At 34.0% G+C, this 13,403-nt stretch overlaps 1 protein-coding gene across 1 annotated transcript; it reads right to left on the minus strand.

Annotated features, from left to right (window-relative positions):
- Positions 1 to 4,830: 4,830 nt before the first annotated feature.
- zgc:111983 lies at positions 4,831 to 8,811 on the minus strand. Its single transcript, NM_001017803.2, has 10 exons — positions 8,722 to 8,811; positions 8,105 to 8,168; positions 7,811 to 7,849; positions 7,135 to 7,667; positions 6,842 to 6,903; positions 6,494 to 6,648; positions 6,152 to 6,324; positions 5,984 to 6,042; positions 5,701 to 5,867; positions 4,831 to 5,457 (listed from the first exon to the last, which is right to left on the minus strand). Exons 2-10 carry the CDS (start codon positions 8,142 to 8,144, stop codon positions 5,372 to 5,374), a joined length of 1,314 nt encoding a protein of 437 aa, NP_001017803.1. The 5' UTR covers positions 8,145 to 8,168; positions 8,722 to 8,811; the 3' UTR covers positions 4,831 to 5,371.
- Between the last annotated feature and the right edge of the window lie 4,592 nt (positions 8,812 to 13,403).

Here is a 13,403-nt window from a genome sequence, read left to right on the forward strand (position 1 = left end):
GTCTACTAATTCTAGTTTTTACCTTACATCTCAGGCTACATTCACACTGCAGCCAAATGTGGCCCGAATCAGATTTTTTGCCCACATGTGACTCAGGTAATGACAGTGTGAACAGCAAAAACAGCATGGAATTTGATCTTTTCAGTTCAGATTTGTGCCACTTGCATATGTAGTCTTAAATCAGACACAGATCTGATGTTTTGCAATGCGACCGCAGTGTAAAGGGTTATGTCAAATTTGATGTGACTTTTACATAATCTTTGAGCGGCATGCGTCATCATTTTGTGTAGCAGTCATCTACTCCTCAGCAGCATAGTAGAATAGCACACATGGCAATTACTTTACCACAGAAAGTTGGTTGTTCATTTTGAAAAAAAATTTGGAGGCAAAACTGGTGCTTGTTAACGATTGAGGTACAAGTTGACCGCGAAGCCTAAGAGCATTGTGTGTGTTGCAGGGGATCAGTGTGCACAGGAGGGAAAACTTTCTCTCAGAGAGAAAAAAGGGCAGATGCTCGAGCACCCAAACCCCCTTCTGTGCGTGTCTGCTGTTTATAACGAAGTAAAATGAAATAACTCTGCAAATGGAGATAAAACAACTTCACAGTTCAGTCTGCGGCTGCTCATTAACTCTTGGAGAGTTTACTACACTGGTGGATAAACAAACGCGCAACGCGGTTGTCATAAATAACAAATGATCAGTGTTTTTAATCTCAAGTGACTTATTTTAGATTTCAAATGCCGAAATACACATTAGTAGTAGCAGAACAATCGTTTACAGTTCATGAAATACACCACGGTTGTCTGTGAAAACGGTAATAATCATATAAGCATGATCTGACAACTTGCTTCCTTCATACGTGTGCATAATTAGACATTTTGTGCTGTTCGTATCTGTACTTTTGCGCATGCGGGTCAGTTTAGGACCATAATCTGTTCACACTGCAAATCTGATATTGGCCACATCTATAAGAGCAGTGTGAACAGCCATGCAAAAACATCAGATCTGAGAAAAAATCTGATTTGAGCACTAAGCCTGGCAGTGTGAATGTAGCCTCAGTGTATATTATTTCCAACTGAAATACCATGCTTTACTATGAATGACTTATGACACAGGCAGATAGCAGCATTTAGCTGACTTTAAATAAAAGAGTTAGTTCCAGGTCTTAGTATTACATGCTCACTTTCAACACTTATTTTTGTCTCTTAACTCAGTGGTTCCCAACCTTTTTCTTTGGGGCCCCCCCCATGAACATATACAAACATTGGAGCCCCCCCACCATATAAATACACACGCACGCACAAACATATGTACTGTGTGTGTGTGTGTGTGTGTGTATATATATATATATATATATATATATATATATATATATATATATATATATATATATATATATATATATATATATATATATGTGTATATATATATATATATATATATATATATATATATATATATATATATATATATATATATATATATATATATATATATATATGTATATATATATATATATRTGTATATATATATATATATATATATATATATATATATATATATATATATATGTGTGTGTGTGTGTGTGTGTGTGTGTGTGTGTTTGTGTTTGTGTAATATTAATATATAGTAATATGTATAGAAAATATTAATTAATCAGTTTTAAGTTGTCTTGGCCTTCAATAAAACCAAAATCTAGGTAGGCTTTGTCATACTGTCTAATCTTTTTCTTCGCCTCTGAAGAATCACTGCATTTACGTTTGTCTGCCATTTTTGTTTTGATTTTGCCTTTACGACACGTTGACAAGCAGATTGCGCAAGTGAGCAAAATTTAAATAATTATTTAAAGTTATTTATTTGAATTATTTTCACTATTATGTTGGAATTTTAAGCACGCGTTTAGATTTTTATTTATTTTTTTGGTATTTATAAATATATATATATATATATATATATATATATATATATATATATATATATATATATATATATATATATATATATATAATAGTAGGGCTGCTCGATTTTGGGAAAAATCATAATCACGATTATTTTGGTCATAATTGTAATCACGATTATTCAAAACCATTGCCAGTTAAAGTCAAAATTATTAGCGCTCCTGATTTTTATAAATATTTCCCAAATTATGTTTAACAGAGCAAGGAATTTTAACAGTATTTCCTATAATATTTTTTCTTCTATTTGTTTTATTTTAGCTAGAATAAAGAGAGGTTTAAATATTTTGAAACCAATTTAAGGTCAATATTATTAGCCCCCTTAAGCAATATATATTTTTGATTGCAGAATAAACTACCTTTATAATGACTTGCCTTATTACTCTAATTAAGCCTTTGAACTGCACTTTAATCTGAATGCTTGTATTTTGAAAAATATGTAGTAAAATATTATGTGCTGTCATTATAGCAAAGACAAAAAGAAATCAGTAAATAGAAATGAGATATTAAAAATATTATGTTCAGAAATAAGTTAATATTCTTTCCATGAAACAGAAATTGGGCAGGAAAAGGTTTGCTAATATTCAGGAGGGCTAATAATTCTGACTTCAACTGTATACATACAGTTATTTTCCACCCTGCAAAGGAAAGAGAAATAAATAGAATAAAATAATAATATGAAACAAACTGTGCTTTAAGCATCTTCACTGTAAGAAAAACACTTTACTACAGCAGTCCTTCAGTCAAGAGCAGCGAGGGTTTTCTTGTTATGTTTGTTTAATAATGATAAAAACAGCCGGCAGAAGGATTATAGCGCGCTGTATCTTTAATGGTTTCTCTTTCACGTCTTTTGATCCTCAACTCGTTTGTTTATTACACAAATGAGGGTTAATCGACATAATAACTAAACACCGCGTTTTGACACCTATTTGACCATTAAAGCGCTCACGTTAAGATGACTTTAGATGTCTGCGCTCCTCTGCTCGTCTCAGTGTGTGAATGAGAGTGAATGCTGACCGGCCGCATGATTCTGACTGCGTGATCGTGCTGCACACACACATAAGCTCTTTCGTGCTTTTAAGAGCAACACGTGTACAACTGGAACGTGGCAAAATATGATGCAATAATCATTTATCTCGATTAATGCTTTTTTAGAATCGATTTTCGATTAATTGCAAAGCCCTTTATAATAGTGGAGCATTTTTATGTCTTTTTCTACCTCAATACTTATCCTCTCCCGCGCCCCCCCTGTGAACTCTGGCGCCCCCCTTAGGGGGGCGCGGACCCCAGGTTGGGAACCACTGTCTTAACTCATCCTGAAACATATCAGAGTTTACATGCATTTTCAAAATTAGTGCTTTGCAGTCAACAGTGGTTTTGGATCTTTTAGGGATTTACTGAATCCATCAAATTAATTTTTGAAACCCCCTTTTATGGTACTTATTTAAATACGTAAATGAAGTGGTAAAGTTACTCTTTTACGCAAACTTACATTGCACATGTTTACCCAGGCATGTCTCTGTTACTTTTACTCTAAAGAGGGATGACACTAAGGTCATCATTTACTCTAGGCCCTTAAAAAATCTACTTTATTAATGATCATAAAGACAAAAGAAAAGATATGGTATCCCATCCTGGAGCGGATATTTATGAAAAAACCCACTCCTTCACTTCATCACGCAAGATGAAAACCAAATGCAAGCAAAAATATGGCAAACATCCCTCGCTGCAAAAATCAAAAAGTCAGTTTATAAATTCAGTCATTATAATCTGTTCAGTCTCTTTCCAAGATGGCCACCATCCTAGAGCATCTTTACAAGATGGCCGCCAGCTCAGAGTCTGTTCTCAAGATGGCCACCAGCTCAAAAGCTACATTCAAAATCCCATACGGCTCAATTAGGTACTAGTGCTGCAAAATATATTGTTTCAGCATCGACATTGGAATGTGCAAATCTACAATAGTCATATTGCAGAATCAAGTTGGGATTGTAATTAACTAGAAACCACAATTCAGAACATGAAATTTTACATTTGATTATGGAATTTCTGTACATAAACTTTTAGACTTTTAAAGTGCTGTTTTCTTTTATTTTCATCTATGCTTTTTTTTGTGTATTGTATTTTGCATAATTTTGTATATTTTATGCAGATGCACTTTCTCATACAATCATTCCGTCATACTGTGAAATTATAAATCATATTGCGAATCATAAATATCGATTTGTGCAGCCCTAGTAGGTACTACATCCGGTGCGTAAAAACGTATGCTGGATAAGTTGGCGGTTTATTCCGCTGTGGTGACCCCAGATTAATAAAGGGGCTAAGCCAAAAAGAAAATGAATGAATGAACATCCTGTGTACTCCATGTTGTCAATTATAAATTTTCTCTCATGTGGCCTCATGGGATAGCAGTGTTCTTTGGATATCTTCTCATTCCAAAACCACGTTTCATGTGCGTTCCTGTTGTGTTTCACTTGTGTTTTTAAACTATGAAGGTCATTTGACGCACAGGTTTTTTCTGTAAGGCCCACGACTTTATAAAATGATAATTGCAAATTCTTAACTGCAACTCAGACATTTACATGCAATTGTGAGGTAACATTGTCAAAATTCTGACTTTTCTCTCTAAATTCTCTGTTGAAAAATGATTTTAAACCAACTCATGTTTAAGCTGGTCTTGTGCTGGTCCTGAGCAGCTGAAACAAATTCTTAATTTGTGAATGGAGAACCTCTTATACAATTAATAATATTTCCAATCATTTTGTCTCTGCCATGAGAGAATTGCAACTATATACCACACGTTTTATGAGGCCCCAGATAACTTCTAAAAGTATATGTTCATCCCAGCCTACTGTATGTTGTCACAAGCCAACAATTTGGTTAATGTAGGTATAGTGTTTATTTGGAAAATTGCAGACATTACAAATGAAAACAGGATTCCCCTTCATTTTATTAAACATCAGTACTTCATAAAACAATATACAGATCATTCATCAGAACAATTCTTCATTTATGTTACTCAGATTAAATACATAGATTTCACATGTGTACTTTGGTTACAAAAATAACTAATTAACATTGATAAAGATACATTTCATTCTTTAGATAAATTCCACTTGTGCCATTTCTGTGGCATAGAGGATTGTTCAGATTCGGTTTTAATAAACCAATCCTCATTATTCCTCAATGTGCATTGTGTAACAATGTGCTTTTTGTAAAGCAGAGACTAAATTACTTTAACTCACACATACCATATGTATCACCAGGCTAAATGTGACAAGAAAGACTAGTAAATGATAAAGCTAGATCATAACTTGACTCGTTTGCATCTTGATTTTCTGATTCTGAGTGTGACCACAACCATGATTGTTGTGTAGTAGCATGATGTGGTGTTTTTGCTGCAGTGAATGTGAAGCTTAGTGCATCACAGCTGACAACAGAAGGGATGCTAAGGTCATCCACAATGCTGTTAGCATACTAGCCAGCACCGGAGACTTGCTCGCTGTAAATATAAAAAAGGAGATGCAGGTTAATTGTGGATCCATTTATTAAGGTCAGTCTTTGAAAACCTGTGGATATTATTCATTACTTTATTTTTCAAACTGAAAACTTGTTTTTTTGACAACCTCTATAAAATATGTTACTTTTCCTTAATCATATAGTATTTTTAGATCAACAAAGCCTGACAGAGAGATAGTTTAGAGAGGAATTTGCTACATGAAAAATAATATAACTGTATACTGACCACTGAATCCTGTGAAGTCTGTTATGTTGATAGTTGTAGGATCAATTGGCAAAAAGATTGTTTGGTTTCTGACAGCAGCACCTAATTCTTTAGCCAGCTCTGTTGCGTTAGGAGCATTAATGTTTTTGATAAATACAAGCAAAGCATCTACATAAATGGAGCCATTCCTGAGAAAAATAAATGAAAGACTAGTTGGTAATGAACTAGTCTAGAGCTGCTATGTAAAACATAAAACATATTCTGTGATAATGCTGCTTTTTAGAACGGTATCATAAAATTTTACCTGAACCGCCAAACGTTTGCACCATTGAAGCCTCTGAAATTACTGTAAAAATAATTCAGCTATAACAAATGAACAAACAGGTTAATTGATATTTTAATATTATATTGATCAACAAGGCAATGATTAATTAGACTGACATGCAAATATATTCAAAGTCTAGTTTATTACCTGACCGCTGACTGCCAATGACAGAAGACTACCTGCTTTAGAGTTGAGGTTTGCCAGATCACTGAAAAAGACACCTGCCATTTTGAAGGTGATATTATAGTTGCTTAGGACTACAGCCGTTGTGGCTACTGTTGTAGTTTGAGTAGTAACTGGTGAAGCTGTTGTACTCGATCCTGTTAAGAGCAGAATTAAAAGAAAATGTGTCACAGTTCAGCAATACTAGTAGACGTACCATGCTTAAAATTAGTCTCAAGCACAAAGACACTATTTTGTTGTTTATGTCTTTCATTAACAATGTAACAGAAAAGCATCAAACAGGACAGAATAAAAATATTAACTGACCGTCCACAGTAGTGATGGATGTGCTATTTATTGTAAAGGTGAATTCTTTATTGTTAATTGCCTGAACAAGGGTGTTTTTCGCATCGGTGGCATTAGGAGCCGAGGAAATGCTGGTATTAAACTGAAAATCAGCATCTGCCGCAACAGAGCCAGAACTGTGGGGAAAAATTATGTTGAAAATCATTAAGATAAACCAAGAAACATCCAAATAATCATTGGAGACAAACAATTCAATGATAAATACACACACACACACACACACACAAAAACAGAAATCTTATGCATGTATTTTAATGAAATTAAAGCAGGGTGTTTGCTTATTACTGAAAGCTGAATGGACAGTTTTACCTCAGCTTTTTAATAATCATCCTGATGTAGTTTTGATAACTTTTCTTGTAAACTGTATTAAACTGTAACAGATAGACAAAAAAAAAACATATAAATATCATATTGCTTTTACATATCAGTATTAAATAGCATCATGTTTTTTCAGGACAACATTTACTGTAGGAAACTTTGTTAAATGAGTAGTTTGCTAAATATTCAGGAGTTGTATCTATATTAATTGTTTTCAGTACACAACATTACATGTATTTTTTGCAATCATGATAAAAACAATGCTTTGTTGGGTAAAATATTACCTGAGCTGTGATATTTTGCACATACGATATGGTCCTTGGATCAGTGAAGTCACTGTAGTATGCCTGGAATTGATCCTCAATCTTGAAAATCAAATTAACAGATTGAACATTGGCAGGTAGAGTCGTAGCTTGACTTCCAGCTGTAGAAGCTGTTGTGGCTCCAGATGCAGTGGAAGCTGTTGTGGCTCCAGATGCAGTGGAAGCTGTTGTGGCTCCAGATGCAGTGGAAGCTGTTGTGGCTCCAGATGCAGTGGAAGCTGTTGTGGCTCCAGATGCGGTTGAAGCTGTTGTAGCTCCAGATGCGGTTGAAGCTGTTGTGGCTCCAGATGCAGTTGAAGCTGTTGTGGCTCCAGATGAATGTGTAGTTGCAGTGGTTGTAGATGTAGGCACTGTAGTTGTTGTAGTCACAGCTGTAGATGTAGTTGGTGTAGTCGTAGTTGTAGATGTAGTTGGTGTAGCTGTAGTTGTAGCTGTAGTTGTAGTCGTTGTTGTAGCTGTAGTTGTTGTAGTTGAAGTTGCTGAAGGTGTTACGGCTGCGGCCGAATTACAGGACACACATGAGACTCAGTTAAACAAAAGCTTCTTAGAATTGTTGTGACCTAGGGGCCTAATCTAATGACAATATTAGCTATCATATTACTTTAATTAAAATCTATAAACACAAACTGGCCAATACCTTGTTGAGAAACAACATATCCAGGCAGATTTAGGATCCCTGTTAGGTGAAATTAGGGAAAATAAAACACAGTAATTATCAGTGATGAACATAAAAACAAACCAAAAACTGAGGAAGTTCTGCAGAAGCTGTAGAGTTTCAGTTTAGCATTAAGTGGAATTTATTCAGCTGTATTGTTGTTTAAAGCACTATCACTTTCTTTTCACTAACCTTTCTCCTTTATATTATGGTTTAAGAGTATGATTTATATTATATTCTATCCTCTGTAATGCAGAAACAAATATCGTTTCTTACCAATCAGACACAGAACAGGTAGTATAATCCTCCACTCCATCGCTATGTTTTTATAGCACAAAGCCTAAAAATGAAAATTATTGTGAGCATGATGTAGCAAAGTTATAAACTAAACACATTTTGTGAGCTTGATTTTAAGCAAACAGCATCATACTGGTTTATTAAAATATGCTCACTATTTACTTGCGCTCAAGTGGTTTCAAATCTTTATGAGTTTCTTTTTTCTGTTGAACACATTTAGCTATTTTTGAAAAATTTAGAAACCCGTAACCATTGACTTCCATAGTAGGAAAAATAAATAACATAGCAGCATATGGTTACAGGTTTTCAGCATTTTTCAAATTTTTGACTCTTGGGTTCGACAGGAGAAAAAATCTCAAACAGGTTGACAGAACGACAGAACTTTAAAGGTTTGGATGAACTATCCCTTTAACCAAGTGTTTAAAGATTTAATAAAACATTATGATTTATTCCATGGACAAATTTCATGGATATATTGACATAAATAAATAAATAAATAATAAACAATGTAATATAACATTCACTGTTTACAACATTTGATATAAAGTTTGACAAAAAAGTCATAAAAAAATTCCAAAAACCTTTATTTTACTCACTTTTTAAATATCCCACCAAAAATGCAGTGCAGATTAATCCTTATAGCAGTGAAGGTCCTGTTACCAGTCTGTGCTCACCTCTAAAAGAACACAGAAGACAGGTGTGCCCATATTTAAAGGTCTGAAATTTTTTTTTGGGAAGAACAGACCAATCAGAGTTCAGCTGTGTGTTGATGGTTGTTGACAAACTTGAGGAGCAACAGTATCAAAATAATAGCTTTGTTTCCGGGTACGTGACGGTACATGATGACAGTTCATGTTACATTGACAGCTAGACATATTAGGGTAAATTTGCCCTAATTAATAAATGGCAAATTTAACAAACAACAGGTGCACAAAATAACTGTCTAATAATGTTGCTAGAATCAGTAGGACTTGCATAGGAATGACCTGAAAAACTGAGAATCTCTACGGAAAACCATCACTAATGTGACATTAACCTGACTAATTATTTTCAATCATTATTTGGAGTTTCTCAAGGTTATAAGCACAGGATTAGTGTTCATTAAAAGTATGCAATGAAAAATATGTTTGAGACATTCCTGGTGTCCTATTGAATAATTCTCTAGCAAAAGCAACCCCAATATTTAATTTATACCTAATGTAAATATACATGAAGAAAAAAGATAGATCAGTGTGTTAAGACAGGCTTCGTCTTTGGACAGAAAAGGCGTGATAAAAAAGGTGTGCTATGTTGCTAATCAAGTTGAATTTCCAGTTCATAAACAAAAACATGAGGAAACTTTGTAACTGGCTTTTCCAGCAAATGTAGTTCCTCATAACTCCTCATGCAAGATAAAAAGTCGAGCAAAGATATGACAAACATCTCTCACTACGAAAATCAAAAAGTAAATTGTGCCTATAATTTTACTCATTTTAATCTGTTCAGCTTTTCCATATGCAGTCTTTAAAAGTCTACACGGCTGATGTGTGTATGATTGTGTAGTTGTTATTATTGTTTTGTCATTCTCTACACTTTTTCCATTGTGACTGCAAGTAAACAGGCAAGAATGTTTTCCCCATGCCAAAACATCAGCGTCACAGAATGGTCACAAGACTCATATATTAATAGCAGTCAGTAAAAAATTTCCTCAAGCAATTGAGTCTACATTTCGCAACACAGAGTATCTTAAATGCCATTACTAATTGACCTTTTTACATTTTTTTATTGTATTTGAATCTGCAAAAACTTTTATACCCATTGTATTACTGCTATAATGTTAGCAATTGTAACAATCATTTCATCAATCATCTTTTCGAGACTGATTAAATAGGCTTTTTTGTAATTTGATGTACAAAGCTGGTTGATGTAGTCAATTAGTCAATCAAATATGAATGTACAAGATGAATAGATTTCAGTGACTCTGGTAGTGATAAAATTATGGGAACCCTATGTTGCATCTCAAAAATGACCAAAATCAGCCTGGAAATGTAAAAAAAATCAAACAATAATAGACAAGAGGGGTGATTTTTTTATTTTAATTTTTTTGCTGACACTTTGGTGGTATGGTGGCTCAGCACTGTTGCCTTACAGCAAGAAGGTTGCTGGTTTGTGTCTCGGCTGGGCCAGTTGGCATTTCTGTGTTCTCGTGGGTTTCCTCTGGGTGTTCCAGTTCCCCACACAGTACAAAGACATGCATTACTGGTGAATTGGATGAACTGAATTGGCTCTAGAGTGTGTTAATGTGAGAGTGTATGGGTGTTTTCTAGTACTGCATTGCAGCTGGAAGGGCAAAACATAAACTGGAATGGATGCTCTGATCAGAAATTTTGCAGCGGATACAGAGTACCGATTAATTGTCATGGTAATCGGCCAATACAGAGTACCGATTCTATTGCTTCAAGCTTTATAATCCAAAAAAGCTATTTTTCCCTATAAGTGTGATACTTAAGTGGAATGTTCACCTTGCCTAAGAGAATAAATTAAGGAAGCAGCATATAATCCCTTAAAGACATCTATTATAACCATTTAGTGTGGACATGTCATGGTCAGAAGGAGTTTTACAGAAAACAGATTTTAAAAAATTGTAAGAAATGATTAACAATGCAATTTAAAGAAACATTGCAAATGATGGAAGAAGAATTCAACATGTCTTAATGAAGAAAAAGTTTGGAGAGCATAATTGATGCATAAGAAGTTAACCTAACCACTGGAATGTTTAGAACATCCCTGTGCCTCTCTCAATCTGTTCCTCTGCTTGTAAACTCATAAACAAACACTTGCGATCGGTTCATGAGAACGTCCAGGGGTGCGTTTCCCAAACAACGGCGCAACTGGCGGTTGAACTATCCTAGTACGATGCATTGGTTAGGAAAAGAAAGATGTAGTGACGAGTGTTTCCCAAAACCCGTAGTTTCTCTGTTGCAGATCCATCGCTTGAACTACATTAGTTATAACATAATAAATGCCCATAACGATGCTCTAAACTGGGCGGAGTAACTACTTTTTTAGAGAAGAACCCCATAATTCCTTTTTGCAAATTATATTGTTTTACACGCACACTCATTTAAAATAAAATCCAAGATTAGATTTGCTAAACATGCACTCGCTTTCCATATTAACTAAAATACAGTTGAAGTCAGAATTATTAGCCCCCCTGATTTATTAGACCGCTTGTTTATTCTTTCCCCAATTTCTGTTTAACAGAGAGCAGATTTTTTTCAACACATTTCTAAACATAATAGTTTTACTAACTCATCTCTAATAACTGATTATTTTATCTTTGCCATAATGACAGTAAATAATATTTGACTAGATATTTTTTAAGACACTTCTATACAGCTTAACGTGACATTTAAAGGCTTATCTAGGTTATTTAGGTTAACTAGGCAGGTTAGGGTAATTAGGCAAGTTATTTTATAACAATGGGTTGTTCTGTAGTCTATGAAGAAAAACTATAGCTTAAAGGGGCTAATAATTTTGTCCCTAAAAGGGTTTATGAAAAATTAATAACTGCTTTTATTCTAGCCGAAATAAAACAAATAAGACTTTCTCCAGAAGAAAAAATATTATCAGACATACTGTGAAAATTTCCTTGCTCTAAACATCATTTGGAAAATATTTAAAAAAGAAAAAAAAAATTAAATGGGGGGCTAATAATTCTGACTTCAACTGTATATGTAAATGGCCCATAGGGCCTATAATATTATTGAGAAGTTGAACATTACATATTCTATTCTAAAACATATCACTTACAAAAGCTAACACTATACTAATATCATATAAATCATATAAATAAATAATGAGGCTATTTATTATAAAATGAAATGTAATATTTGTTATTTATTAGAAATGAAAAAAATCATACTTTAACAATAATATTAATAATGATGATGATTATTATTATTATTAAGTAGGATATTGTTTATTTATTTTTAGAAAAGTCTACTTTTACAACTTGACACATGTAAACCACTGCAGAAAGTTCTAACCAGCAGGCCCATGTCATATACATTACAGATACTTAATGAATAACCTAGTATAAATTAAATGTATTAACTTATGCTTTTTGTTTTCACAAGCTTTGAGGATGTAACATAAATTCCGCTTTTTAATAGTAGGTCACCTATAGCTTTCACCACGAGGCTGTGTTCAAAATGACATCAATGCTTTCGAAGGTCACTGCGAAGGGAGCACAATTGTAAAAATGAAGATTACTAATACTGAACAGTAAAAATAGTTTGAAAGCAAATTGCACCTAAGAGAGATGACTTTAAGGCTTTTTTTATTTTTAATAATTCCAACTTTGAATGTTAGAATGTTCTAAATGAATAGGGCATAGGGGCATAGAACACAGCCAGGAACAATTTTTCGAACTACAGCTTTAAGTTTGCGATACAGTTTTTCGAATTTTCATTGGGGCAACGGTTTTCGGAAAAGTCAAATCAACAAACTATGTTCGTAACGACAGAACTAGCGACCTTAATTGGCTGACGATGGTTTTGGGAAACGCACCCCAGATTGGCAAGCACCGATTGAGTCATGAATTTTGTGATTATCGGCCGATACTGATCACTGGCTGACCGATCGGAACATCCCTAGCTAGAATAGTTGGTGGTTCATTTTGCTGTGGTGACCCCTGATAAATAAAGGGACTAAGCCGAAAACGAATAATTGCAGACACTTTGTGCCAGTTAAATTCCTCAGTAGTTAACTACTGTTTTGTATAAAGACATGCAGTGAAACTTTGGCACTGCATAAATGTGGACGCAGTAGTTTATTGTAGATACAGTAATAATATTCTCTTTTATTACAGGATAGTATTTAAATGAATTAATTAAGCAACACAGTTTACTAAAATTAGCATTGGTAGATTTGGTAGAATTAACATTTCAGATGTATTACAATGTGCTCAGCCTGCTGGTTTGTCCATTCACACACATTTATATCACCACATGATCTCTTATAACAAAATCACATGACCTGTTTTTAATGCGCATACTGGAATTTGTTTTGTAAAAGGGTTTCAATCGTAATTTGTGTGCATCTTTTCCTATCGAATAGAAATAGTGCACTAGTTAGTGGATAGTAAGTGGTTTCCAAGTATTCATATATTTATTTTGACCATGAAATCTATGGTATTTACTGAATCAATATCAGGGGCGCCCCAAGAGGTCCCCAATATGATTTTGCTGTTGATATTATTATTTTAAATGTACTTATGTAAATTCCCAATTTCAAT

This window comes from Danio rerio, chromosome 1 (assembly GCF_049306965.1).
Source record: "Danio rerio strain Tuebingen ecotype United States chromosome 1, GRCz12tu, whole genome shotgun sequence".
Classification (NCBI taxonomy): Eukaryota; Metazoa; Chordata; class Actinopteri; order Cypriniformes; family Danionidae; genus Danio; species Danio rerio.